At 51.9% G+C, this 24,874-nt stretch overlaps 1 protein-coding gene across 2 annotated transcripts in view; it reads left to right on the top strand.

Annotated features, from left to right (window-relative positions):
* The first annotated feature begins 341 nt into the window (after positions 1-341).
* The window catches only part of LETM1 (leucine zipper and EF-hand containing transmembrane protein 1), a 42,111-nt gene continuing 17,578 nt past the window's right edge, over positions 342-24,874 (top strand). For both annotated transcript variants that reach the window (XM_023206774.2, XM_023206775.2), the window contains exons 1-6: positions 342-728; positions 6,949-7,009; positions 13,755-14,205; positions 18,580-18,723; positions 20,221-20,358; positions 22,233-22,436. In XM_023206774.2, coding sequence (XP_023062542.1) covers positions 647-728; positions 6,949-7,009; positions 13,755-14,205; positions 18,580-18,723; positions 20,221-20,358; positions 22,233-22,436 — 1,080 coding nt within the window. In that variant the 5' untranslated portion in view covers positions 342-646. The remainder of the gene's footprint in view (positions 729-6,948; positions 7,010-13,754; positions 14,206-18,579; positions 18,724-20,220; positions 20,359-22,232; positions 22,437-24,874) is intronic.

Here is a 24,874-nt window from a genome sequence, read left to right on the forward strand (position 1 = left end):
CCCTTGGAGCCCCAAGCTCCCAGGAGCCGTTTTCTACTCGTGGGTGCAGGACTTAGTCCCAGAAAAGTTCCGGAGACACCCGGTGTTGCCGCCGCCCGGAGACAAAAAGACAATACCCGCGCAAGCGCGGCCGACTCCCTCAGCTCCTGCGGCCGCCACGCTGCAAACCGCGGCGTCCACGGTACGACGGGAACCAGGATACAGCGAGCCCCGGAAGCCCGTCGCTCCAGTGCCGGTGCACGCCGGGAGCGGTAGTCCGCGCCTCAGGGTAGTCCGCCGCCCCGGTGCACGCCGGGATCGGTAGTCCGCGCCTCAGGGTAGTCCGCCGCCCCGGTGCACGCCGGAACCGGTAGTCCGCTGTGGTGCGGTCCGCCCCTCACCTGGCCGGCGGCGGGCGCTGAGGGGCCCAATGGGAGCTGCGGCCTGGCCGCCCCGCCCCGCGTCTCTGGACGTCTGTGCTGGGACAAGGCCGCAGCCGGTGCCGGGTCCTTGAGCTGAGCGCCTCCCGTCCGAGGCCAGCCGCCACCGTCAGCCGTCCGCGCGGGCCGGGCCTGAGGCGCCGCCGGGACGGCATAGAGACGCGGCAGCCGCGGAGAAGGGGAAGGAGGCAGCTCGGGAGGCCTGAGCGGCCGCCGCGCCCGGGCACATGGCGTCCATCTTACTGAGGAGCTGCCGCGGCCGGGCAACCGCCCGCCTCCCTCCGCCGTCTCCGGTCACCGCCCCGCGGGGTAAGCGGCGGGCGCCCCAGGGCGGGGCCGGCTCCCGGCTGGTGGGTCGGGAGGACGGACGACCCTGGGGTTCGGGCTGGTTGTCATGTGATGGCGGGGTCCCGGTGGTCCCGGCCTCCGGACCCCCTGCGGGCCGGTGGGGCCCCGAATCTCATCGCGGGCTGGACCGCCAGCGCCGGGCGGAGCCGCTGGGCCTCTGCCTGGTGCTGTGACCTTAAGCGGCCAGGTCCCCGCGGGTCACTGCCTCCGAGACAGGCTTGGGAAAGTTCTAAAGGGCTGGGCAGCCCTGGCGCGTCCTGCGCGAGTAAGCTCGGTGGAACGTGTCCATGCACGAGGACGGCCGTGCCCTTAAGTCACGTTTGGGGTCCCGGAGACGAGACTGAATGGGCAGGGCAGACACCGGCGAGCAGCACCTGCTGGGCCGCAGGAGCCTTCCTGGTCCGTCTCCCATGAGGTGATGCCAGCACCCACAAACCCCTGTGGTGTGATTAGGCTGCGACCTGCACCCGGGGGACACGGGGACTCCGAAGCCCTGAGGGTCCTCAGGGTGCGTGGCCTTAGCCACCCTAACCTAAGGTGCTGCCTGGAGTGAATGCCCTTCCGGGGTGTGCCGACCGCCTCCTTCTCTCTCATTAACCAACTTAGACCTGAGTTTATGTCCTTATTTGTAAAATTGGAATAAACATAAAACTTGCTAAGGGGGACTCAAAGTAATTAGTGCAGTGGTGCGATCATACTCACTGCACCTCAAACTCCTGGGCTCAAACTGTCCTTCTGCCTCAGCCTCCCAAGTTGTTAGTTGTGCCACACAACACCCAGCTAATGTGCTAATGCTTTTTTTTTTTTTTTTTTTGTAATTTTTTTGTAGAGATAGGTCTCGATATGTTGCCCAGCCTGGTCTTGAACTCCAAGGCTCAAGTGATCCTCCTGTTTTGGCCTCCCAAAGTCCTGGGATTACAGGAGCCACCATGCCCAGACACCCAGCTTCAATTCTTGTCTCTGTTCCCCACCCCCAGAGAGATAGATTGAAGTTGCCCTGAATGTATCCTCCCAATTCTTGTTTTTTTTTTTTTTTTTTTTTGGAGACAGTGTCTCGATCTGTTGCTCAGGCTAAAGTGCAGTGGTGTGGTCTTGGCTCACTGCAACCCCCACCTCCTGGGATCAAGTGATTCTCCTGCCTCAGCCTCCTGAGTTGCTGAAATTACAGGCACCCGCCACCAGGACTGGCTAATTTTTGTATTTTTAGTAGAGACGGTGTTCTCCGTGTTGGCCAGGCTGGTCTCGAACTCCTGACCTCAAGTGATCCACCCACCTCAGCCTCCCAAAGTGCTGGGATTACAGGCATGAGCCACCTCGCCTGGCCCCCAATTCTTGTAATTTTTAACAATAATGGCTGGTTAGCCACTAAAACTTTTGGAGTGGTGGGAGGATGTTGAGTGGTGAAACTGCACAGTTTGAAGGTGGAGCTCAGCATTTGGTCTTTCCAGTTGCTGTGTTAGATGTTAGAGCTCTCTCTGGACTTCTTAATGGAGATAAAAGTACTTTTGCCACTTCATGCTTATGTAGCAGGTTTTTGGTAAATAATAATTAACTTTTTATGTGTGATTCTGTCATTTCAGGAATACAAATGTCTTCCGTAGTTACTGCTGCACTTTGTAACAGGGACACTGGCAGGTCTGCTGTAGAACAGTAGGGATTTCAGAGCCAGCACAACCCAGGGCTGGACTGTGGAGGAGGTCCCTGAACCCCTATGAGTGATACACCAAGTGGAGTGCTACAGGCCCCTGCTACTAACATCTTACATGAGTAGGGTTCGTTGTCACAGTTAATGAACTGACATTGATCTATTACTGTTCACTAAAGTCCGTAACGTATTTAAGATTGTTTTACTCTCCCATTCTTCACTCTAAGGTCCTTTCTCTGTCCCAGGACCCATCTGTACCACCCATCTTGATTACTTCTCAGGCTTTCCTTGCCTGCAGTGACCTTGACATCTTTGAGGAGTAGTGCTCAGGTGGAGTGTAGGGTGCTGCTCTACTGGCATTTCTTGATGTTTCCTCATAATCAAGCTGGGAAAGATGGTTTTTCTGGAGGAAGACCACAGAGGTGAAGCATCCTCATCACATCATGTCTAGGCTCCATGCTGTCCAAATGATTTGTCACTATTGATGTTGACCTTGATTGGTAGGCTGAAGTGTTTGTCAGGTTTTCACTGCCCAGTTACTCTTCTCCTGCCTCTCCATATTGTCCTCTTTGGGAGGAAGTCGCTTTATGAGTAGAAGCGGGGTTGACCCTAGAGGCTGTGTGGGAGAGGTGACCTCTGGCCTGAGCTGCCTGGAGACAACAGTGCTATTTGTTGAAACTGGGGAGGACTTGGAGAGGAGCACAATGCGGGGGGTGAGTTGAGAGTTCTTGGCGGTGTGGACTGTGCGGTGCTCATCAGACCTGTGGCGGGTGTGTATTCAAGTCAGGGAAGAGACTGCCTGGGGAGGAGGTGGAGGTCAGGTAGGGAGGATCTCCCAGGAGTGGCAAGGGGATCATTGTCTCCTGGAAGCCAGGTGAGGAAAGGTGTGTTATGATAAGAAATATATTTGGTCTTTGACCCGATCCTGGCACCAGCACTGAGGGCTGAAAACCCTGGAAGTTTCCTGAATGATGGGAGTGTCTTTTCGTTTATTTGTATTTTGAGACGGTCTTGCTCTGTCACTCAGGCTGGAGTGCAGAAGCTTGATCATGGCTCACTGCAGCCTCTAAGCGATCCTCCTGCCAGCTGATTTATTTTTTGTGGAGACTGGGTCTCTCTGTGTTGCCCAGGCTTAACTCCTGAGCTCAACAGCAATCCACCCACCTTGGCATCCCAGAGTGCTAGGATTACCGGCGTGAGTTTGGGAGTGTCTTCTATGATTCGTTATCACAGCACCTGAGTTTATGCTAATGCGGCGACTCCAGGCAGGCCCTTAGATAGATTGAGGCGCTGGCCGTCATGTGATTAGAGGGTGGGAACTTCCTGCCCCTTCCAGGGAAGGGAGAGGGTTTGGAGATCTAGTTCAGTCCCCATGGCCAGTAGGCCAATACTGTAATCAATCATGAAGCCTTGAGGAGAACTTCCGGGTGAGGAGGTTGGTGAGGCTTCCCATTGGTGTTCACCCTGCTCCACAGGACACAGGATCCTGTGCTCAGGACCTCTCTGGCCTTGGCGTCTTGGCCTCCGTAGCTGGTTGTTCCTAGGCACCCTTTATAATAAACCGTGATAGTAAGTGGAGCCCGTTGCTGGCATCTGAGTCATTCTTGTGAATTATCAAAACCAACGCAGTCATGGGAACCCTCAAATTTGTAGTCAGCTGAAGTGTGGGCGGCCTGGACATACGGAGTGGGGGCAGTCTTGTGGGACTGAGCCCTTACCCTGTGGGGTCTGCACTAACTCTGGGTAGTGTCAGTATGGAATTAAATTGTTGGACTCCCAGTTGGAGAATTCGTTGATGTTGGAAAAAAGAACAGAAGGGCTCCCAGCAGGGCCTGGCCACAGATGACATCTATGCTCGTAAGGGACATGGAGCAGTGATCCCCATCGCCCTGGACGGCCTTGACTGGGGGGGTTCCTTGGAGAGCTGGGGACAGAAGCCATCAGAACAGGTTTTGGGGAGAGCCTAGTAAGGGAGCCAGTGGGACAGCAAGTGTTAGAGAGAAGGTAGGATCACGGCGGGGGGCAGATCAGGGAGCTCTGGGGACCTGCCAGCCTTCCTGCTTGCTGGACTGAGCCCTTGAGACTCAGGAGCTGGCCAGGGCAGGGGTGGAGGGGCCGAAGGTGCCATGGTGTGGGGAGGATAGTGGAGAATGTGCTGGACCCCGTTCATATGAAGAAAGGTGGGGGACTAAAGCTGGTCTCAGCTGGAGTGAGAAGGGTCTTGGTGTGTTCACTGTGCTTTTAAATTTTAACTTAAAATGTAACTTGATGTGTATGAGAACATAGCTAACATTTTTCCCTTAACCCAGCTCCCAATTTACAGACCAGACTGTTACAAGCCCTAACTGTGGCACGTGCTAGGAATTTCCTTCCCCACAGAAGCACAAGGGTTGCCTCCTGTTAAATGAGGTGAAGTGACAAGTGGGTCCGCTGGGAGCAGGGTCAGTGCCTGCCCTCCGCATCTTGTCCCTCCTCTCACGGTGGCTCTCGTGGCTGGCTGGAGTGAGCTCCCCCATCTAAACCTGCACTTTCTGCTCCCTGGCTGAGGACTCATTGCAACCCCACTCCCTAGAGGTTCAAGGCCACTGGGCATCTCAAGGTGCCACCTGCTGGCTCCTGGCACCACCTAGCCTCTGCACAGCCTGGCCTGGCACCTCCATGGGCTAGTGCCTCTGGCCCTGCTGCTCCTATTCCTGTCTTGTTCCCAGCATGAAGTCTGACCACAGTGGGGTCTGAATGTCAGTAGTATGAATTAACTCTGGCTTTATGCTTGTAGGAGCTACAGCAAGTTAGGGAAAGCATCAAAAACGTGGAAATCCTAGAAATGTGCTGTATGCTTATCACTGTCGTTTATACAAGAAATGGCTTACTCTTGGTGTTTGTGGTTCTAGTAATTCTTTTTTTTTTTTTTTTTTTTTTTTTGAGTGCAATGGCGTGATCTCAGCTCACTGCATCCTCTGCCTCCCGGGTTCGGGTGATTATCCTGCCTCAGCCTCCGGAGTAGCTGGCATTACATGCACCTGCCATCATGCCTGGCTAATTTTTTTTTTTTTTTTTTTTTTTTGTGGAGATGGAGTTTCACCATGTGAGCTAGGCTGGTCTTGAACTCCTGACCTCAGGTGATCCACCCGCCTCAGCCTCCCAAAGCGCTGGGATTACAGGCATGAGCCACCGAACCGGCCTGCGGTTGTAGTAATTCTTACAGCTCTTGCCCCTTGGGGTCATTGCTTGCTCTGTAGGGCTGTCTGCATAGAGATCATGTTTCTCCCAGAGCCAGCTGAAGTGAGTGGGGATGGTGCCACCTGGTAGGAGTGCTCCCTCCCTAGGGCTGGCCTGCTTGGCTTCCCTCTTGGGGTGTCTGGAGCCAGGGTCTACTTGAGGCTCCCCATCTTTCTTTAGGACTACTTTGAGATACTGTTTTCCTAACTGGGGCAGACCCTTCACTGAGCAATGTTCTGAAACCTTCCAACACTCAGAACTGGGTTCCAGAAACTTACACACAGAGGTTTCTACAAAAGAAATCTGTACTCTTTCAGACTTTTTTTTTTTTTCTTTTTGAGACGGAGTTTCACTCTTGTTGCCCAGGCTGGAGTGCAATGGTACAATCCAGCCCACTGCAACCTTTGCCTCCCGGGTTCAAGCGATTCTCCTGACCCAGCCTCCCAAGTAGCTGGGATTACAAGCATGCGCCACCGTGCCTGGCTAATTTTGTATTTTTAGTAGGGACGAGGTTTCACCGTAGGTCAAGCTGGTCTTGAACTCCTGGCCTCAGGTGATCCACCCGCCTTTGCCTCCCAGAGTGCTGGGATTATAGGCGTGAGCCACAGCACCCCGCCTTCTTTCAGACTTAGAAGATACCAGGCTGGGTGTGGTGGCTCATGCCTGTAATCCCAACACTTTGGGAGACCAATGCAGGAGGGTCGCTTGATGCTAAAAGTTGGAGACCAGCCTGGGCAAATAGGCAACAAAATGAAACCCCGTCTTTACAAAAATTAGCCAGGCATGATGGTACATGCCTGTAGTCCCAGCTGCTTGGGAGGCTGAGGCAAAAGGATCCCTTGAGCCCAGGAGTTCAAGGCAGCAGTGAGCCGTGATTGTACCACTGCATGCCAGCCTGGGCAAAGTCAAATAAATCAATAAAAATGAACAAAAGGCTGGGCATGGTGGCTCATGCCTGCAATCCCAGCACTTTGGGAGGCCAAGGCAGGCAGATCACCTGCCAGCAGTTTGAGACCAGCTTGGCCAATGTGGTAAAACCCTGTCTCTACTAAAAAAACAAAAAACAAAACACACACACACGCACACACACACAAATTAGCTGGGCATGGTGGTGGGCACCTGTAATTCTAGCTACTCAGGAGGCTGAGGCAGGAGAATCGATTAAACCCAAGAGGTGGAGGTTGCAGTAAGCCAAGATCACGCCATTGCACTCTAGCCTGGGCGCAGGAGCGAAACTCCAAAAACCAACAACAAAAAAAGATACCAGTATAAATCCCTGATTTACTACTTATTTATTTTCCCCTGTTCCTGTTATAGGTAGTCCGGGGGATCCTGCTCGTCTCAGCTGTGCCAACACCCTGGGGTTGAGGAGCTGCCTGTGAGTAAATCAGTATCACTCTGCACCTATTTGAAAACAGGGTTTGAAAATGGTGGAGAGTCACCAGTGACTCTTGACTTTTGAGGGAAACAGTATATCCTACTTTCCTGTTCTTTGTTTCTTTTAAACCTTCATCTTTCCATTTTGAAAATGATTGTCACATGCCTCAGTTAATCTTTAGGAAGTATAGAAGCATTCCTAACCTCAGTGCCCAGTTGCACTTGGCGGGCTGGGGACAGAAGCCTTCCTGTCCCCTAACAGGAATTAAATGGGATTTAATTTTTGGACTCCCAGTTGGAGTGGGCACTGGCCACTGCACCTTCACAGTGTCCAGTGCCAGTATTTTGGTGTACAGCAAGTCTCATTTAATGTCTGTTGGTTCTTTTGAAACTGCAACTTTTTTGTGTTTTTTTTGAGACAGTCTTGTTCTGTCACCCAGGCTGGAGTGCAGTGGCACATGCTTGGCTGACTGCAACCTCTGCCTCCCAGGTTCAAGTGATTCTCCTGCCTCAGCCTCCCAAGTAGCTGTGATTACAGGCATGCTCCACTGCACCTGGCTAATTTTTGTATTTTTATTAGAGACGGGGTTTCACCACGTTGGCCAGGCTGGTCTTGAACTCCTGACCTCCCGTGATCCGCCCGCCTTAGCCTCCCAAAGTGCTGGGATTATAGGTGTGAGCCACCATGCCCAGCAGAAACTGCAACTTTAAGGTCCACAAATAGCGTAATTTTATTACAACTTTGGATGAGAAAAAAAAATTGGTTTTCTTATGTCTTTTTGCTTAAGGTTGCATTTTCTTTTTTTTTGAGACAGTCTCGCTCTGTCGCCAGGCTGGAGTGCAGTGGCGTGATCTCGGCTCACGGCAACCTCTGCCTCCTGGGTTCAAGTGATTCTCCTGCCTCAGCCTCCCTAGTAGCTGGGATTAGAGCTGCCGCCACCACGCCCAGCCAATTTTTGCATTTTTAGTACGAAAATACAAAATTTTCACCACATTGGCCAGGCTCTTCTTGAACTCCTGACCTCAAGTGATCCAACTACCTCAACCTCCCAAAGTGCTGGGATTACAGGCATGAGCTACCACACCTAGCTGCTCCCGTTATTTTCTTTAGTGAGTTCTCCAGCAGGTGTTCCTCCCTGGGGACCAGTTCCCCCAAACCTCGTCTCTCTGGACTTTCCTTTGATTGTTTGTCTGTCCTTCTAGATGAGCTGAACCATTTCACTTCTAAGACAGTCTTTTTAGGATCATAACTGAAGTGTCATTAAACCCATCAAAGCAGTTGGGAAGGAATATTACTTTTTTTTTTTTTTTGAGACAGGATCTCATTCCATTCATTGCCCAGGCTAGAGTGCAGTGGTGCAATCATGGTTCACTGCAGCTTTGATCTCCCAGGCTCAAGCCATTCTCCCACCTTAGCCTCCTGAGTAGCTGGGACTACAGACATGTACCACCATGCCTTGCTAAACTTTTTTCTTTTCGGTATTTTTTGTAGACAGGATCTCACTGTGTTGTCCAGTCTGGTCTCAAACTCCTGGACTCAAGCAATCCTCCTGACTTTGGCCTCCCAAAGTGCTTGGATTACAGGCATGAGCCACTGCACCCGGCCTGTTTTCTTTGTATAGGCCACACGCATTGCATTTTCAATAATTTCCAGATGTTTATTATTTTCTATTTCTTTTCATTGTCTTTTCTAAGTGATTATTGCTGTCCCGTAAGTTGCTAAGTTGTACAATTTTCATGTATCTGACCCCTTTCCTGTTATTTGTTCAGCTCTTGTAGCAGCCCAGGTTTAGTTTATGGCTGTGATCTTAGTACACAGTAATCATCTGCCTTTTCTTTCCCAGGGCTTCTGCTTCTGGGGTGGTTTCAGTTCTTAGCTCAGTAGCCAGGTCTGTGTCAGAGCAGCTGTAGTCAGTCATGCGGTATCACAATAGCAGAAAATACAGAATCTAGTGTTTGTGACATATGATGTTAGCTTTTGGGTTTAAGTAATCTTTGTTCTGTCTGTTACTGTTTTTATTAGGAATGGATGTTGAATTTGTCAGGCAACTTTTTAGCATTTAAATTTCATACTAAAGCAAAAGCTGGCCGGGCACGGTGGCTCACACCTGTAATCCCAACACTTCCGGAGACTGAGGTGGGCAGATCACAAGGTCAGGAGTTCAAGACCAGCCTGGCCAACATGGTGAAACCCCATCTCTAATAAAAATTAAAAAATCAGCTGGGCATGGTGGAATGTTCCTGTAATCCCAGCTACTTGGGAGGCTGAGGCGGGAGAATTGCTTGAACTGGGACCCGGGAGGCAGAGCTTGCAGTGAGCCGAGATGGCGCCACTGCACTCCAGCCTAGGCTACAGAGCAAGACTCGTCTCAACAACAACAACAAAACATAAAAGCTGTAGTTTAGTCACATAACTTCTTTTAAAGTTCCCAATTTTGAACATCTATTTGAAAATTTAAACAATGAGGATTGTACAGCTGTTTTGATGGACTTGTTTACTTATCAAGAATTATGGATGAGGCCAGGCACAGTAGCTCATGTCTCTAATCCCAGCACTTTGGGAAGTTGAGGTGGGCAGATCGCTTGAGGCCAGAAGTTCAAGACCAGCCTGGCCAACATGGTGAAACCCCGTCCCTACTAAAAATACAAAAATAACTGGGTGTGATGGTGCACACCTGTAATCCCAGGTACTTGGGAGGCTGAGGCAGGAGAATCACTTGAACCCAAGAGGTGGAGGTTGCAGTGAGCCAGGATCACACCACTGCACTCCAGGCTGGGCAACTGAGGGAGAGTCTGTCTCAAAAATATATGTGTAATAATTGTGGATGAGGCCAGGTGCAGTGGCTCATGCCTGTAATCTCAGCACTTTGGGAGGCTGAGGCAGGCAGATCACTTGAGGTTAGTAGTTTGAGACCAGTCTGGCCAACATGGTGAAACTTCATCTCTACTAAAAATATAAAAATTAGCTGGGTGTGGTGGCACATTCATGTAATCCCAGCTACTCGGTGGCTGAGGCAGGAAAACTTTGTGAACCTGGAAGGTGGAGGTTGCAGTGAGCCCAGATTTTGCCATTACACTCCAGCCTGGGTGACAGAGCAAAACTGTGTCTCAAAAGAAAAAAGAATTGTGGATAGTGGTAATGTTTCAGCAGCCAGAAAATTTTACTTTTTATTTTGGTCACACAGTATAAACACCTGGAGTCACCAGATAAGTAGCTATAAATGGTAACCATTTACATTAGTTTTTTTAAATAGTTATTTTACAGATGCAGGTAATCCTCAGTTGAAATGGCCCAGATCTCTGAGGGTGAGTAGGTGGATCATTTTTTTTGGGCAGCGGGGGACGGAGTCTCACTCTATCGCCCAGGCTGGGGTTAATGGCACAATCTTGGCTCACTGCAACCTCCACCTCCCAGGTTCAAGTGATTCTCCTGCCTCAGCCTCCCAAGTAGCTGAGATGATAGGCGTGTACTACCACGCCTGGCTAATTTTTGTATTTTGAGTAGAGACAGGGTTTCACCATATTGGCCAGGCTGGTCTTAAACTCCTGACCTCGCGATCCGCCTGCCACAGCCTCCCAAAGTGCTAGGATTACAGGCGTGAGCCACCACACCTGGCCTTTTTTTTTTTTTTTTTTTTTTCTGTAGAGACAGGGTCTCACTATGTTGCCCAGGCTAGGGTCGAACTCCTGGAATTGAGCAGCCCTCCCTCCTTGGCCTCGTGTAGTGCTGGGATTATAGGTGTGAGCCATGGTGCCCAGCTGATAGAGGTTTTTGTTTTTTTTTTTTTAAGACAATCTCACTCTGTTACCTAGGCTGGAGTGCGGTGGCAGTCTTGGCTCACTGTAGCCTCTGCCTCCCTGCTGCCTCCACCTCCCAGCTTCAAGCAGTTCTCATGCCTCAGCCCTCCAAGTAACTGGGATTACATGTGTGCACCACCACACCCTGCTAATTTTTGTAGTTTTAGTAGAGACAGGGTTTCACTATGTTGGCCAGGCTGGTCTTGAACTCCTGGCCTCAAGTGATCCACCCACATTGGCCTCCCAAAGCACTGGGATTACAGATGTGAGCCATTGCGCCCTGCCAGAGTATTTTTGATCCAAGAGAACATCATGGACATTATGTATCAGCTTCCAGCCTTCTTTCCCATAGAAACAAAGGCAGAGAAGCAGCGCCCAGACTTTGGCTAAGCAGACTGTCAGACAGCAGTTGTGAGACCCGGCAAACCTGAATCTCATTCAGTGGGGAGACCTCAGCTGATGTGAGGCTATTTTTGTTTCTAAATCTGTACTTAGTGTGAATGCTGATGGGATTTGCCAGGGGATGTTACTGTGGTGAGGACCAGGCCCCTGTGGGTGTGTCCAACTCTGGATGGCTCCCTGCCTTCACTGAGTCCGCCTTGTGCTTCTGTGCCTGGTCTGTTTTTTTGAGTCTTCATCTTTGCCTGTCAACACCCCGTGACTGCTGGCATCATGCCTTCTTGTGGAAGCCACCATCTTCCTTGCTAACTGAGGGTTGGGAAGTTGTGTAATTCAGCTTGATGTAGGGAGGAGGTGTGTTCCCATGCACGGGCACTGTCGTCACCCACACTGGGAGGTGAGCCCACCTCACAGAGGGAACACAGCCTGGCCAGGGGGCAGTCTGAGCCTGCGTGGGCTCTGCTGCATTCTGTGTGGCTCGGCCCTCAGCATGCCTTGACGCAGGACTGTGTGGATTCAGGGGCCTCTTCCTGGCTCAGAGGTGACCCCAGAGCTGGGGAGAACCTAGAGACATGGTGGGTGGGGCTGGGCCACCCTGGAGAGAGCCTGGAGCTGCTCTCACAGGGAATGGGGAGGTGACCAAGGAGGTGTGCCTGTCCCCTTTTCTGCCCCTCCCAGGCCTCACTGGTGTCCACCAGGCACCTTCCATGTGTCTGTTTCCCGTATTCTTGAGAACCTTTCCATGAGATCAGTGTTGAGTTTGCATGTCTGTAATTGAGGGAAGACTCTGAGCCTGGGAGAGTTCTTGTGGGAGATCCCAGACCATTACTGGTACAGAGAGGAGCCCCTGCTCCCTGGGCTTCTGATCCTGGTGTGTGCTCACTCTAAGCTGCGCTGGGCTGACAGTGCCCTGCACCAGTCGCACTGCCCTCTCCAGGCTGCAAGCCGAGGCAGGCCTGTGTCTGCAGGCCCCCAGGATCCCCATCTGAGAGACAAGCAGCGAGTCCTGAGAGTCCCCGCCTGGCTTCCAGCTCTGATCGGTGGCTTCTCGGAGGCTGTGAGGCGGTGGTAATCACAGGAGCCACATCATTGGTGGATGTTCCCATGTCGCAGTTACCGTCCTGGTACTTAGTATCTGTTAACACACGAATTCACGAGGAATGCTCCCAAAGCACAGAGAGGTTAAATTACTCAGTCAAGGTCACACAGCAGTAAGTAGTGGAGCTGGAATTTGAGCTCCAACAGTCTGCTCTGGAACTCGGGCTTTGCCGCTGGCGTCAGGCCAGGCACAGAGAGCTGATGGAAGCAGGAGGAGTTGATGTGAAGTTATGCGACACACATGGCCTTTTAGGTGAGCTCGGGCCACCCAGGGGGGATTTGTGCCCAATTGCAGGGGAGTTTCTAGTGTGCCAGGCAAGACACGCAGGAGATCGTGAGCCTGAAAGGGCCTCGCACAGGTCAGCTGTTTGAATTTTGGACTGTAAATGGTAGTGTGGCACCACGCTGCGGTCAAATGATGGTCTCTGTGTTGCACACAAACCATAGGTTCTGGGCCAGGCACAGTCCATGCTGCAGATGCTCGGGCTGCAGTGGCCTCCTCAAGGCCTTTCTGTGATGGATACGGCACAGGCGGCTGCTGGGGCCGATGCAGCTTGGACCGAGATGGGTCTGGGTTAGTGCCAGCCTCCTGCCGCTGCCTGTGAGGCCTCGAGCCTGCTCTCTGGCCCTCGCAGACCCATATTCCAGTTGGGAGAAAGCAAGTGTGGTGCACACAGTGTGCACCCGGTCTCTAAGATGGCCAGATGTCAGCAGGGCACCCGCTAGGAGGCAGCACTGTGGATGAGAGGCCAGAGCGGTGCAGTGGTCAGGGAGGTCTGAGTGAAGCAAGGGCGTGAGCTAGGGATGTCCAGGCAAGGGGGCAGGTGTGAGGCTCTGATCTCAGAGCCTGCTGGTGCCACAGTGGACAGGTGCATAGAGGAGGAGGAGATGGGCCTTGGGCCTTATTGTTTGGATTTTGCTGATTTGCTCCGGTGCCTGTAGGCAGCTAGCGTAGAGATCTGAGGTCAGGGAGCGCCCTTACTGATCTGCAGGTCTTGCTCAAGAGCCATGGGTCTTTCCGGAAAGTCACTTGTTGGAGAAGACCTCCAAAGTCAACAAAGTCTCGACTCTGCCCTCCATTCCCCCACGAAGTGCCAAAGCAATGCACCCCACCTCCCCAAGTCTCTGGGAGTGGGCCCAGGAGACCCACCCAGGGATCCATCCTTTGCTGATTGTGTTTGTGTGTGACCTGCCTGCCCTGCTGTGGGGATCAGCAAGCCCATGCTGCTGTCTGACGAGATGTGGGGCTGGGGGGGCTGCACGCTGTCCTGGCCTCCCTTCCGAAGGGCTCCCAGGGGCAGTGCAAACATCAGGAAGTAGGTGGGATTGTGTGTGGTTGTGACATAGCATGGCACGGGGCATGTGGGTTTTGCTGCTGTTGGTGTTTGGTGCTGAGCTGTCAAAGGCTAGTCCTGGCTCTTACTACTGTTTTCTACTCTTCCCTTTTCAAGGAATGTTCCATTTGGCTGCTGCACTTCCATCCACCCTGTGTACCCATCCTTCAGAGGCGATCACCTCGGCTGTTGGACTCTGAGACCCGAGTGCCTTCACACGGTGTTGGGAGCGCCATGGACCTCTACCTCTGTGGGTTTTGTGGTCATGGGACCTCGGTGCCTTCCTGTGCGCGGCTGGCACTCTTCACGCCCTGTTGGCGATGACTCGGTAGTAGAGAAGTCCCTCAAGTCCTTGAAGGACAAAAACAAGAAGCTGGAGGAAGGCGGCCCAGTGTACAGCCCCCCCGCAGAGGTGGTGGTGAAGAAGTCCCTGGGGCAGAGGGTGCTGGACGAGCTGAAGCACTACTACCATGGCTTCCGCCTGCTATGGATCGACACCAAGATCGCAGCACGCATGCTCTGGCGCATCCTCAACGGCCACACCCTGACCCGCCGGGAGCGCAGGCAGGTAATGGGGACATGTCCAGTCCTTTCTTTGTTTTCTTGCTGTATCACCCAGGCTGGAGTGCAGTAGCACAATTTCTGGGACATGGGCGATCCTCCCGCCTCACCCTCCCGAGTATCTGGGACCATGGGCTTGTGCTACCACACCTGGCTAATTGTTTTTTATAGATCCAGGGTCTCACTTTGTTGCCCAGGCTGGTCTCAAACTCCTGGGCTTAAACAATCCTCCCACCTCAGCCTCCTAAAGTGTCGGGATTACAGGTGTGAGGCACCGTGCTGGGCCATGCCCAAATTCTTTTTACTCTATAGATTGTTTGAAAGTTATTTTTAGGGCTTGCTTTCTGTTTGGTAGAGAACAAAACCTATTGCCTAGGAAAAACTCGGTTTACCCGTGTATTTCATCTCCCCTCCACTGCAACAGTCATCCATGTAGAAGACCACACAGCAGACTCCAGCTGGGTGTCCTCTGATTCCGTTCTGACAACATCTACCCAGAGATAACACCAGATCCCACAGGGTGAGGACTCTGTCCCCAAGATGCCGCCCACCAGTCTCAAGCCCAGGCCTCTCAGAACTTCTGACAGACTGGCTTCAAGTTAGGTTCCCACCAACCCCTCTTCGTTTTCATTTTTATTTTTTGAGACAGAGTCTCACTCTGTCGCCCAGGCCTGAGTGCGGTGGCACAGTCTTGGCTCACTGCAACCTCTGCCTCCTGGGTTCAAGTGATTCTCCTGCCTCAGCCACCTGAGTAGCTGGGATTTCAGGCATGCACCACCACACGCGGCTACTGTTTGTATTCTTAGTAGAGAGGGGTTTCACCATGTTGGCCAGGCTGCCCTCAAACTCCTGGCCTCAAGTGATCCACCTGCCTTGGCCTCGCCAAGTGCTGGGATTATAGGCATGGGCCGCTATGCCTGGCCCCCTCTTTGTTTTTAAATTGTTTTAATTTTTTATTTTTGTGGGTACATAGTAGGTACATGTATTTATGGGCTACATGAGGTGTGATGGCGCCCCCACCCCCACTTTGGGTTCGATTAATTTGCTGGAGTGGCTCACAGAACTTAGGGAAACACTTACCAGTTTAGTATAAAGGATAGTGCAAAGGATACAGGTGAAGAGACCATAAGGCAAGGTATGTACAGGGAAGGGGCATGGAGCTTCCATGCTTCCCAGGTCGCAGCTCCCGGTGAACGCTCCACCGTGTTCAGCTTTCTGGAAGCTCCTTGAACCCAGTCCTCTTGGGCATTCCTTCCCTCAGGGCATAGGGCAGAACCCTCTTTAGGGAGGGTCTTAAAACCCATAGTCAAGAAGCTGGGAAGATTAGTGACCTGCCTGAGGGCAGGTGAAAGGAGGGTAGGGAGGTCAGAGGCCTGCCCCGGAGGCCTGACACACCTGATATTATCACAAAAGACTGTAACAAGGGCAGTTGAGCCAGGAACTAACACCTATCATAACACCACACCTATGGAAAGGCGCACCTAGCCACTGAATTGAATTGCAGCACCGTCTGCTCATGTTTCAACTCTTTCCCACCAGCAGTTTTCAGCACACACCTCCACCCACTCTTGACCCTCTCGATGCCATTCCCCCTCCCCGCTGCTGTTTCCAGGGAGGGGTCTGCATCGGCACAGTTGCACTTCTGGTGCAGGTGCAGGCCCTGTCTGTCTTACTGCTTCCAGGTTTGTCTGGAGGGCTGTGTGTGTCTCTCTGGGTGAGTTTGTTTTTATTGTGGGATCCGTGCTCCTGACCCCAAGGTTCCACATCTGCCATCTGTCGTAGAACCTGCTCGCTCACCATTGCCCAGGCTCTTGGGGCTCCTAGTTTGGCCTCTGGTGCACCAGCTCCTGCTGTCCTTCACGGTTCTGAAAAGATTCTCCATTTTCTGTCTTTGTCTCGGGGCTGCAATCTAGATGTCGTCTTTCTCTTTTACTCATTTTCTTTTCAGCTGAAGTAATCTTATTTAATGCAACCACTGAGGTTTTTTTTTCAGTGCCTGTGTTTTTAAGTCTAAAAGCTCGATTAGCTTATTTTTAGTTAGTTTTTTTAATTTAAAAGAGATGGAATCTCACTTCAGAGGGGTACACCTTGTATGATGTAGGTGGTGAGCTAGTTTTCTTCAGCACAGATATTGTTTGCTTCCGTGATAGCCATGGGACACCATGGGCCGCAGAGAGTGCAGCCCTGTGTGAGAATCAAGTCTACCCTCCCAGGTGCAGCCTCATCTCCTGTCCGCTATTTACTTATTTTTATTTTTGAGATAGGGTCTCGCTCCCTACCCAGGCTGGAGTGCAATTGCACCCTCATAGCTAACCGAAGCCTCAGCCCTCCCGAGCATAAGGGATCCTCCCACCTCAGCCTCCCATGTAGCTGGGACCACAGATACATGCTGCCATACCAGGCTAATTTTTAAATTTTTTTGTAGAGACTGGATCTCACTGTGTTGCCAAGGCTGGTCTCAAACTCCTGACCTCAAGCAGTCCTGCTGCCTTGGCCTCCCAAAGTGCTGGGATCACAGGCATGAGCCACTGCACCCGGCACCAGCCTTCCTTTTTAAAGATAATCCTGGCCAGGCGCCATGGCTCACGCCTGTAATCCCAGCATTTTGGGAGGCCGAGGCAGGCCGATCAGGAGGTCAAGAGATGGACACCATCCTGGCCAACATGGTGAAACCCTGTCTTTACTAAAAGTACAAAAATTAGCCGGGCGTGGTGGCGGGCGCCTGTAATCCCAGCTACTCAGGAGGCTGAGGCAGGAGAATCACTTGAACCCGGGAGGCAGAGGTTGCAGTGAGCTGAGATCGCACCACCGCACTCCATCCTGGAGACAGAGCGAGACTCCGTCTCAAAAAAATAAAAATAAAAAAAATAAAGATAATCCTGAGCACTTAAATGTGCTCTGAGAGAATGGGATTTGTAGTTCTGCTTTTGTGTTTAAAACATTTAAGAAGTTATTTTCTTGTTGGGTGCGGTGGCTCACGCCTGTAACCCAGCACTTTGGGAAGCCAGCGCTGCAGATCACCTGAGGTCAGCAGCTTGAGACCAGCCTGGCCAACATGGTGAACCGTCTCTCTACCAAAAATATAAAAAAGTTAGCTGGGCTTAGTGGTGCATGTCTGTAATCCCAGCTACTTGGGAGGCTGAGGCAGGAGAATCGCTTGAACCAGGGAGGAGAAAATACAATGATCCGAGATCGCACCATTGCACTTCAGCCTGGGTGACAGAGCTAGATGCCATCTCCAAAAAAAAAAAAAAAAAAAGTTGTAAATTTGGATTTTAGTGATGACTTCACAATGTATAAATTTACCAAAAATCATCAAATTTATTTAAAATAGGTGAATGTTATGGTATAGAAATTACACCTCAGTAGAACTGCTAAAAAAATTAATGAGGCATATCAAAAAACACATGTGCCAGCTTTAATGATATGTCCTGCCCAAATATGGCACCGTTTGGGAATAAAGACAGCCGTAAATTGTAAATCAGTGAAAAAGTATAGGAGTCCATGGGTCCAGTGCAATAATAAATAGAAAAATGAATGTACAGGAAGGCAGGGTTCTCCCCTCCTGCAGATGACAGGTAGGAGAGTTAGGCAGCTTCTGTTTTGTGTCCATGAGAGTGGAGGCTGGCTCCATGAATGCAGGGTCGGGAGAGAGAGGCTGATGAGAAGGAGGAGGACATTGCTGCTCTCAGGGCGTCTCCCTGGGAATGCTCACTTGTTGCCAGTGGAAACGTAGGAACTACACGGAACACCTTGGCCAAAGGACCCATGTGAGCAGCACCGAGGAGGGGCAGCATCACCCATGCTGTTTTCCAGCAGTTGTTCAGGCTTCACAGGGATTTCTGATTGTTTCAAATTGGGTGTTTCTTTAATGGCATCAAGCACTAGTTTGTTTATGTCAATGAAATACTTGGGTTTTTTCCTAATGATTGCTTTGTAGTATAGTCTTAGGAAACACAAGAGGAGCCCTCCTTCTAGAGCACCCTCCAGGAGAAGGTATGGGTCAGCCCATCCTGGTGACCCCTCACTACTCTGGTCATGCCCAGTCCTCAGCCGGCAGCCCTCACTTGCTGGTCCCCGAGCCCGGATTGCTGGCCAGTGTCCTTGGAGGACCGGATCGCCGGGAGCACCCAGTGGCCCTTGGTGTCAGCACTATACCCTGCTTTTCTGGAGGCTGCTGGTACTTGCTTTGGACCCTGAGAAAGAAATGGGTTTCGGGAGTGGTCTGCCGAGTAGTTCTAGAACTTAGAGTCCTCAGTGGGTCCTGTGAGTCGCTGCCTGAGGTTGTGCCTGTAAACCGTTATAGGAGAAATGCTCACACCCCTTCCCCCTGTTGCCACACGTGCTCTGCTCCCCTCTGATGGATTCCACTCCTTTCCAGTTTCTCCGAATCTGCGCTGACCTCTTCCGCCTGGTGCCATTCCTCGTGTTCGTGGTGGTGCCGTTCATGGAGTTTCTGCTGCCTGTTGCTGTGAAGCTCTTCCCCAACATGTTGCCATCCACATTTGAGACTCAGTCCATCAAGGTGAGGGTGGCATCCCAACTGCTTGTTTTAGAACAAGTCTGAAATTCATTGTGGTAGCTTCCTTGTTTGTGACTATTGGAAGTGCTAGACATTTTTGAGACTTTATGTATCTTCATATCGTCCTTGTGCTATGCGATAATTATTTAGTGGATGCTGGGTTTTGGATTTGTGTCTCTATATTTATTTATTTATTTATCTATTTAATTATTTATTTATTTTTGAGACAGAGTCTCACTCTGTCACCCAGGCTGGAGTGCAGTGGTGCGATCTTGTCTCACTGCATGCAACCTCTGCCTGCCGGGTTCAAGAGATTCTCCTGCCTCAGCCTCCCAAGTAGCTGGGATTACAGGCATGTGCCACCATACACAGGTCTTGCCCTGTCACCCATGCTGGAGTGCAATGGCGCGATCACTGCTCACTGCAGCCTCAAGTTCCTGGACTCAAGTGATCCTCTTGTCTTAGTTCCTGAATAGCTGGGACTACAGGCTAAGCCACCATGCCGGACTAATTTTTTTTGTTTGTTTTTTATAGACAAGATCTGCTATGTTGCCCAGGCTGGTCTCAAACTCCTGGGCTCACGTAATCCTCTTGCCATGACCTCCCAAAGTGTTGTTATTACGGGTGTGAACCACTGCTTCCAGCTCAATGTGTTTTAAAATATAGGTTTTCTAGACCAGTGTTCCTCATGCTGTAGGGGAATTGTGAGGTCCTTCTGGGGCAGGGTCAGCCAGCTGTAGCCCACAGGCCAGATCTGGACCCTGCCTGTTCTCAGTCCCCTGTGGGAACCTGCGATGCCCAGTCATGTGTCTTGTCTGTGAGGCACCAGCAGAATTAAGCAGTTTTAGACCACACAGCCCATGAAGGCCAAATGCTTTCCTGTCTAGCCTGTTAATGGAAAGTGTGCCAACCCTTGCTTTAGGGGATCACATGAGTTTGTTTGTTTTTTTTGTTTTGTTTTGTTTTGTTTTTTGAGACGGAGTTTCACTCTGTCACCCAGGCTAGAGTGCAGTGGCGCAGTCTCAACTCACTGTAGCCTCCACCTCCTGGGTTCAAAAGATTCTTGTGCCTCAGCCTCCCAAGTAGCTGGGATTACAGGTGTGCATGCCTGGCTAATTTTTGTGTTTTTACTAGAGACGGGGTTTTGCCATGTTGGCCAGGCTGGTCTCAAACTCCTGACCTCAGGTGATCCACCCACTTTGGCCTCCCAAAGTGCTGGGATTACAGGCATGAGCCACCGTGCCCGGCCCACGTGAGTATTTTTTTAAGACCATGAAATAAAAGGGTTTGAGTATGTATTGCACTTATATAAGAGTCAGTGTTTTGTGAAATGTTTCTGGGGGTGGGGGTTGGGCACAAATGTGAGATGTTTTCCATGCCCAAACCACAGTCTGAGCAGTTGGAGTGCACTCCTGAGCCCACCCTCCAGGAGGCCCCAGAGTCTAGGTGCCGGCAGGAGAGGCCGGGGCCTGGAGTGCAGTGCCCTCTCTGCCCTTGCAGGAGGAGAGACTGAAGAAGGAGCTTCGGGTCAAGCTGGAGCTGGCCAAGTTCCTCCAGGACACCATCGAAGAGATGGCCTTGAAGAACAAGGCAGCCAAGGGCAGCGCCACCAAAGACTTCTCTGTGTTTTTCCAGAAGGTGCTGTGATGCGTCTGAGTCCCTGTGACCTCACCAGGGTGCCTTCCTTGCTTTTCTGTTTCCCCTTCGCTGTGCTCAGCAGAGTGGAGCTCCCCCAGGTGGCTGGCTGGCGCTTGAGACTTTACCCAGGAGGCTCAGTTGGGAGCCAGTGGAGTGTCAGGAGTCTGGCCCCTCTGAGCTCCCAGTGAGTTGAGCTGTGGTGGCTGCGTCTCGTCAGCCTTCGGAATCACGGGTGTCTGTGTCTCGTCACCCTGCAGTCCTCCAGGCGCAGTAGAATCTGACTCATGAGGGGCCTGAGACCCTGATGTTGTGAGGTGTAGGTGGCTTGGCTGGGCTCCTCTGCTGGGCACTGCCCTCTGGCTAGACTCAGTCAAGAAAGTCCCAGGGGCTGGTCAGAGGCCTGGACTGTGGGAGCAGTGGGGGCTCTAGAGGAGGCGCAGCCCTTGAGGTTTCCTGTGGTCATGTGGCCAGTGAGGTGAGGATGGGGGAGAGGGTGGGTGCCATGGACGAGATCCCTGAGGACTAGATGGGGCCGACGAGGCCAGTGTCGTTGGCTTGAGGGACTTGGGACACTTTGGAGTCAGAAGGATGTCTGAAGTGCAGGAAGAGCTTAAACCTGGGGCTAGAAACTCCAGCCATGCGTGTGCATTGTCTGTGGGGTTTTCCCACTGCAGGACAGAGGCGAGTGGCTTCCATAGCTGCAAAGCTAGAAATACTTGCTGTCTGACCCTTGACAGAAAAGACTGCCAGGCCAAGGCCTAACCACAGAGAAGCCTCTCGGGAGGAGGCGGCACAGCCATGGGGCTGTTGAGCCCCCCAAGGAGTGGGTGGTGGTTCCAGCAAGATGTTCTGGGGGAGCCATGCTTTGGGAGCCTCTCCCAGGATGTTGCACCTTGCAGAGCGGGAGGAGGGGCCCGTCCCAACCTTTCCTGGGCTGCCCAGCTGCCAAGAAGGATGTGCTTGCGGTCACCCGCATTTTGGTGTGCTGCGTAGGGCGGCCCCCAGGAGCACACCTGAAACCGTGTCTTGGAGCTGGCATCCTGCATGTTACAATTTGAGCTGGGCACCAAGTCAGGCTCGTCCTCCCTCATCTGTCCTCTCTGCTAGGGACCCTCCTAACCCAGCTCTTGGCAGAGACTGAGCTGGTGGCTTGTCCCTCAGGTGGGAGGAACCGCAGAGGGTCACGCAAAAGGCTCTGCGTGATCTGTGCTAAGGGAGTCTAGCTCTCCCTAAAGAGCCAGATGGCCACCCCGCCCCCAAAGCTCAGGCAGTCATCTGTGGGAGATATGGGTGCATACGGGTGCACCTCTTCCTGCCCCAGAGCAGCAGGGTCCCGGACACGTTTGTGGCAGAGAGAGGATCACAGGACCTGCATGCAGCAGCCGGTAGGCCCGGGCCTCTCCCCCAGCAGACAGCAGCCTCAGCTTTGCTGGCTCAGGCAGGAGAGGTCCAGAGGCCAGACGCCACCTCTCCCCAGGCTAGCCCAGCACTCGAGTCAGAAGTCAGTGGTTTGAGGCTGAGCCGTGTAGATCATTTGAGACCAGCCTGGCCAACATGGTGAAATTCCATCTCTACTAAAATACAAAAATTAGCTGGGCGTGGTGGCGCAGCCTGTAATCCCAGCTACTCAGGAGGCTAAGGCAGGAGAATCGCTTGAACCCAGGAGGCGGAGGTTGCAGTGAACCGAGATTACACCACTGCATTCCAGCCTGGGCGACAGAGCGAGACCCTGTCTCAAAAAAAAAACAAAAAAAGAAGTCAGTGGTTTGAGTCCCTGAGGATGAGAGGCAGCACCTTTTGGGAATGTGGTTGGTCGTGGCAGGGAGCCGGGTGGGCACGTTCCCCAGGGGTGACCGTTGTGACCACTTCCACAGATCCGGGAGACGGGGGAGAGGCCCAGCAATGAAGAAATCATGCGTTTTTCCAAATTATTTGAGGATGAGCTTACCCTGGACAACCTGACGCGGCCGCAGCTGGTGGCCCTGTGCAAGCTGCTGGAGCTACAGTCCATCGGCACCAACAACTTCCTGCGCTTCCAGCTGACCATGCGGCTGCGCTCCATAAAAGCAGACGACAAGGTAAGCCGGCCGCACTGCGCCACAGCTATGGTGTTTTACCTTTTTATTTTTCCTGATGACAAAAGCAGCATGTCCTTATTGTAGAAACTCTGGAAGATGCTGAACAATGGAAAATAAGCTCACTAGGAGTCTTGCCACTTGCAGATTGCAGATCCTTTGAAGATGGATGTCTTTTCTCTGGCAGCTTCTCGGATGATCTCTCTGTGTTGGGATTTCATCCGTTTTATAAGAACTTGCTTAGGTGTGTCTGTCTTTGTGTTCATCCTGCTTGCTTATTGATGACAGCGCCTCCGTGCCTCTCTCTTCCCATGAGGGGCCTCATCGAGGGTCCGTTTGCCCCTTTGCCCTGTCCCATCCATCGCACGCGCTTGACTGTGTTTCATGCCCTTTTGTGCTTTCAGGGCGCTGCCCTCCTTCTGGGTCTGATTACTCCTTTTTTTTTTTTTTTTTTTGAGACAGAGTTTCAATCTTGTTGCCCAGGCTGGAGTGCAGTGCGAGATCTCAACTCACTACAACCTCCACCTCCTGGGTTCAAATAATTCTGCTGCCTCAGCCTCTGGAGTAGCTAGGCTTATAGGCACCCGCCACCATGCCCAACTATTTTTTGTATTTTTTATAGAGACAGGGTTTCACCACGTTGGCCAGGCTGGCCTCGAACTCCGGACCTCAAGTGATTTGCCCACCTTGGCCTCCCAAAGTACTGGGATTACAGGTGCGAGCCACTGTGCCCGGCTGATTACTCTTTCATTCATATTAGGAGCTCTTAATTTAAGATTTCAGTTCTCAGGTAAAACTGTTCATTTTGTCATTTGTCTTCTTGAATGCACTAACCCTAGTTCACATTGATTAATAACTGGGTGATCCGTAGGCCTTTTTCTTTTGCTTTCCCTTTTGATTTTGTTTGCAGTGTTTAGTTTTTCCTGAATGCAGGCTTTGTCTATGGAAGATAAAGAGGTTCAGGGCAGTGTTGGCCTCTTCCAGGAAGGGAATGCCTGCATCTCTGGTGAGCAGGTTGAGGGCCGGTCATTTCTACGAATCAAGGCAAGGCCATGTGGGAAGCCTGTATCCTGCCCTTGCTGGGACACAGCAGGCACCCTAGCCCTGGCGGGGATGGTGTCAGAGAAGGCTGAGGGGGCCAGCCCCTGTAGTGTCAGTGGAGACCAGGCGGGGGGCTTGAGCTTTCCTCTCGTCTGATAGTGTATCTGCCACACTTCCCCACCGCTGAGGTGGCCTTGGGGACCCAGCAGAGAGTTGGGACTTTGACCACTGCCCAGCAGGAACAAGGCCACGTCTACCATTGTGCCAGTGGGAGCCAGGTGGGAGACAGTACTGAGACGCTTCTGCCCTCCTGCTGGGAGAGGCACCTGTGAGAGCTGGAACTCCCCCGCACCTGCTCCCAGCGGTAGCGAGCAGCCCTGCTCTCCCGCAGATGTCTGTGGGGGCTGGGTGGGGAGCCTGCACTTCTTATGAGGCAGCGCTCCCACCACTTCTAAAATATGCCTAGGATTTAGCTTATGGATGTGAGTGAGTGACAACATGGAGAGATCAGTGCCATTGAGAGAAATGTGTTACCCACAGCTTCCCTGTCACTGGGCCCCACAAAGCCTCCACACCCATGGGGAGCAGTAAGCTCAGGGAGACGATGCCTGCCTTCCTTGTGTGCAGCAGGTGGAGACATGTCTGACTGGGCAGGAAGGGAAACAGACGTTAGGGTTTGTGATTGGTCCTTGAAAGCTGGACCACAGGGAGGTGGAAACAGCTTTGGCCTTGTTAGCTTGGCCCTGGGATTAGTAGATGCCAGATCATCAATTGCAAACTGTGTGCAAATTAGAATACCCACCCCCCATGCCACCATGCACCAGAGGAGGTCAGCTGCGACAAACTGGAAGTCAGATCTAGATTCAAGAAGCAGGAAGGTATCAGTGAATGAGAAAAGGCAACGCCTGGTACCAACCCTGAGATGACAGTTAGAGACCCTGCACCTGGGCCTCATACAGCCACCAGTGCAGAGCTACAAAAGCCACAACAGAGTAAAACACATGAAAAATAGATCTTGGCAAAGAAAGAGAAGAAAAGATATTATTAAATATTAATATTAAAAGATATTCAGAGAAGGTACTAAAGCCAGGTGCAGTGGCTCACATCTATAAAATCCCAGCACTCTGGGAGGCCAAGGTGGGAGGATTCCTTGAGCCTAGTAGTTTGAGACCTGCCTGGGCAACATAGTGAGACCCTCACTTCTACAAAAAAAGTTTTAAAATTAGCTGAGTGTGATGACTTGCGCCTGTAGCTCCAGCTACTCAGGAGGCTGAGGCGGGAGGATTGCTTGAGCTTGGGAGATTGAGCTTGCAGTGAGTGATGATTGTGTCACTAAACTCCAGCCTGGGCAACAGAGGGAGACTCTGTCTCTTAAAAAAAAAAAATTAAAGAAAAAGAAC

This window comes from Piliocolobus tephrosceles, chromosome 3, assembly GCF_002776525.5.
Source record: "Piliocolobus tephrosceles isolate RC106 chromosome 3, ASM277652v3, whole genome shotgun sequence".
NCBI lineage: Eukaryota > Metazoa > Chordata > Mammalia > Primates > Cercopithecidae > Piliocolobus > Piliocolobus tephrosceles.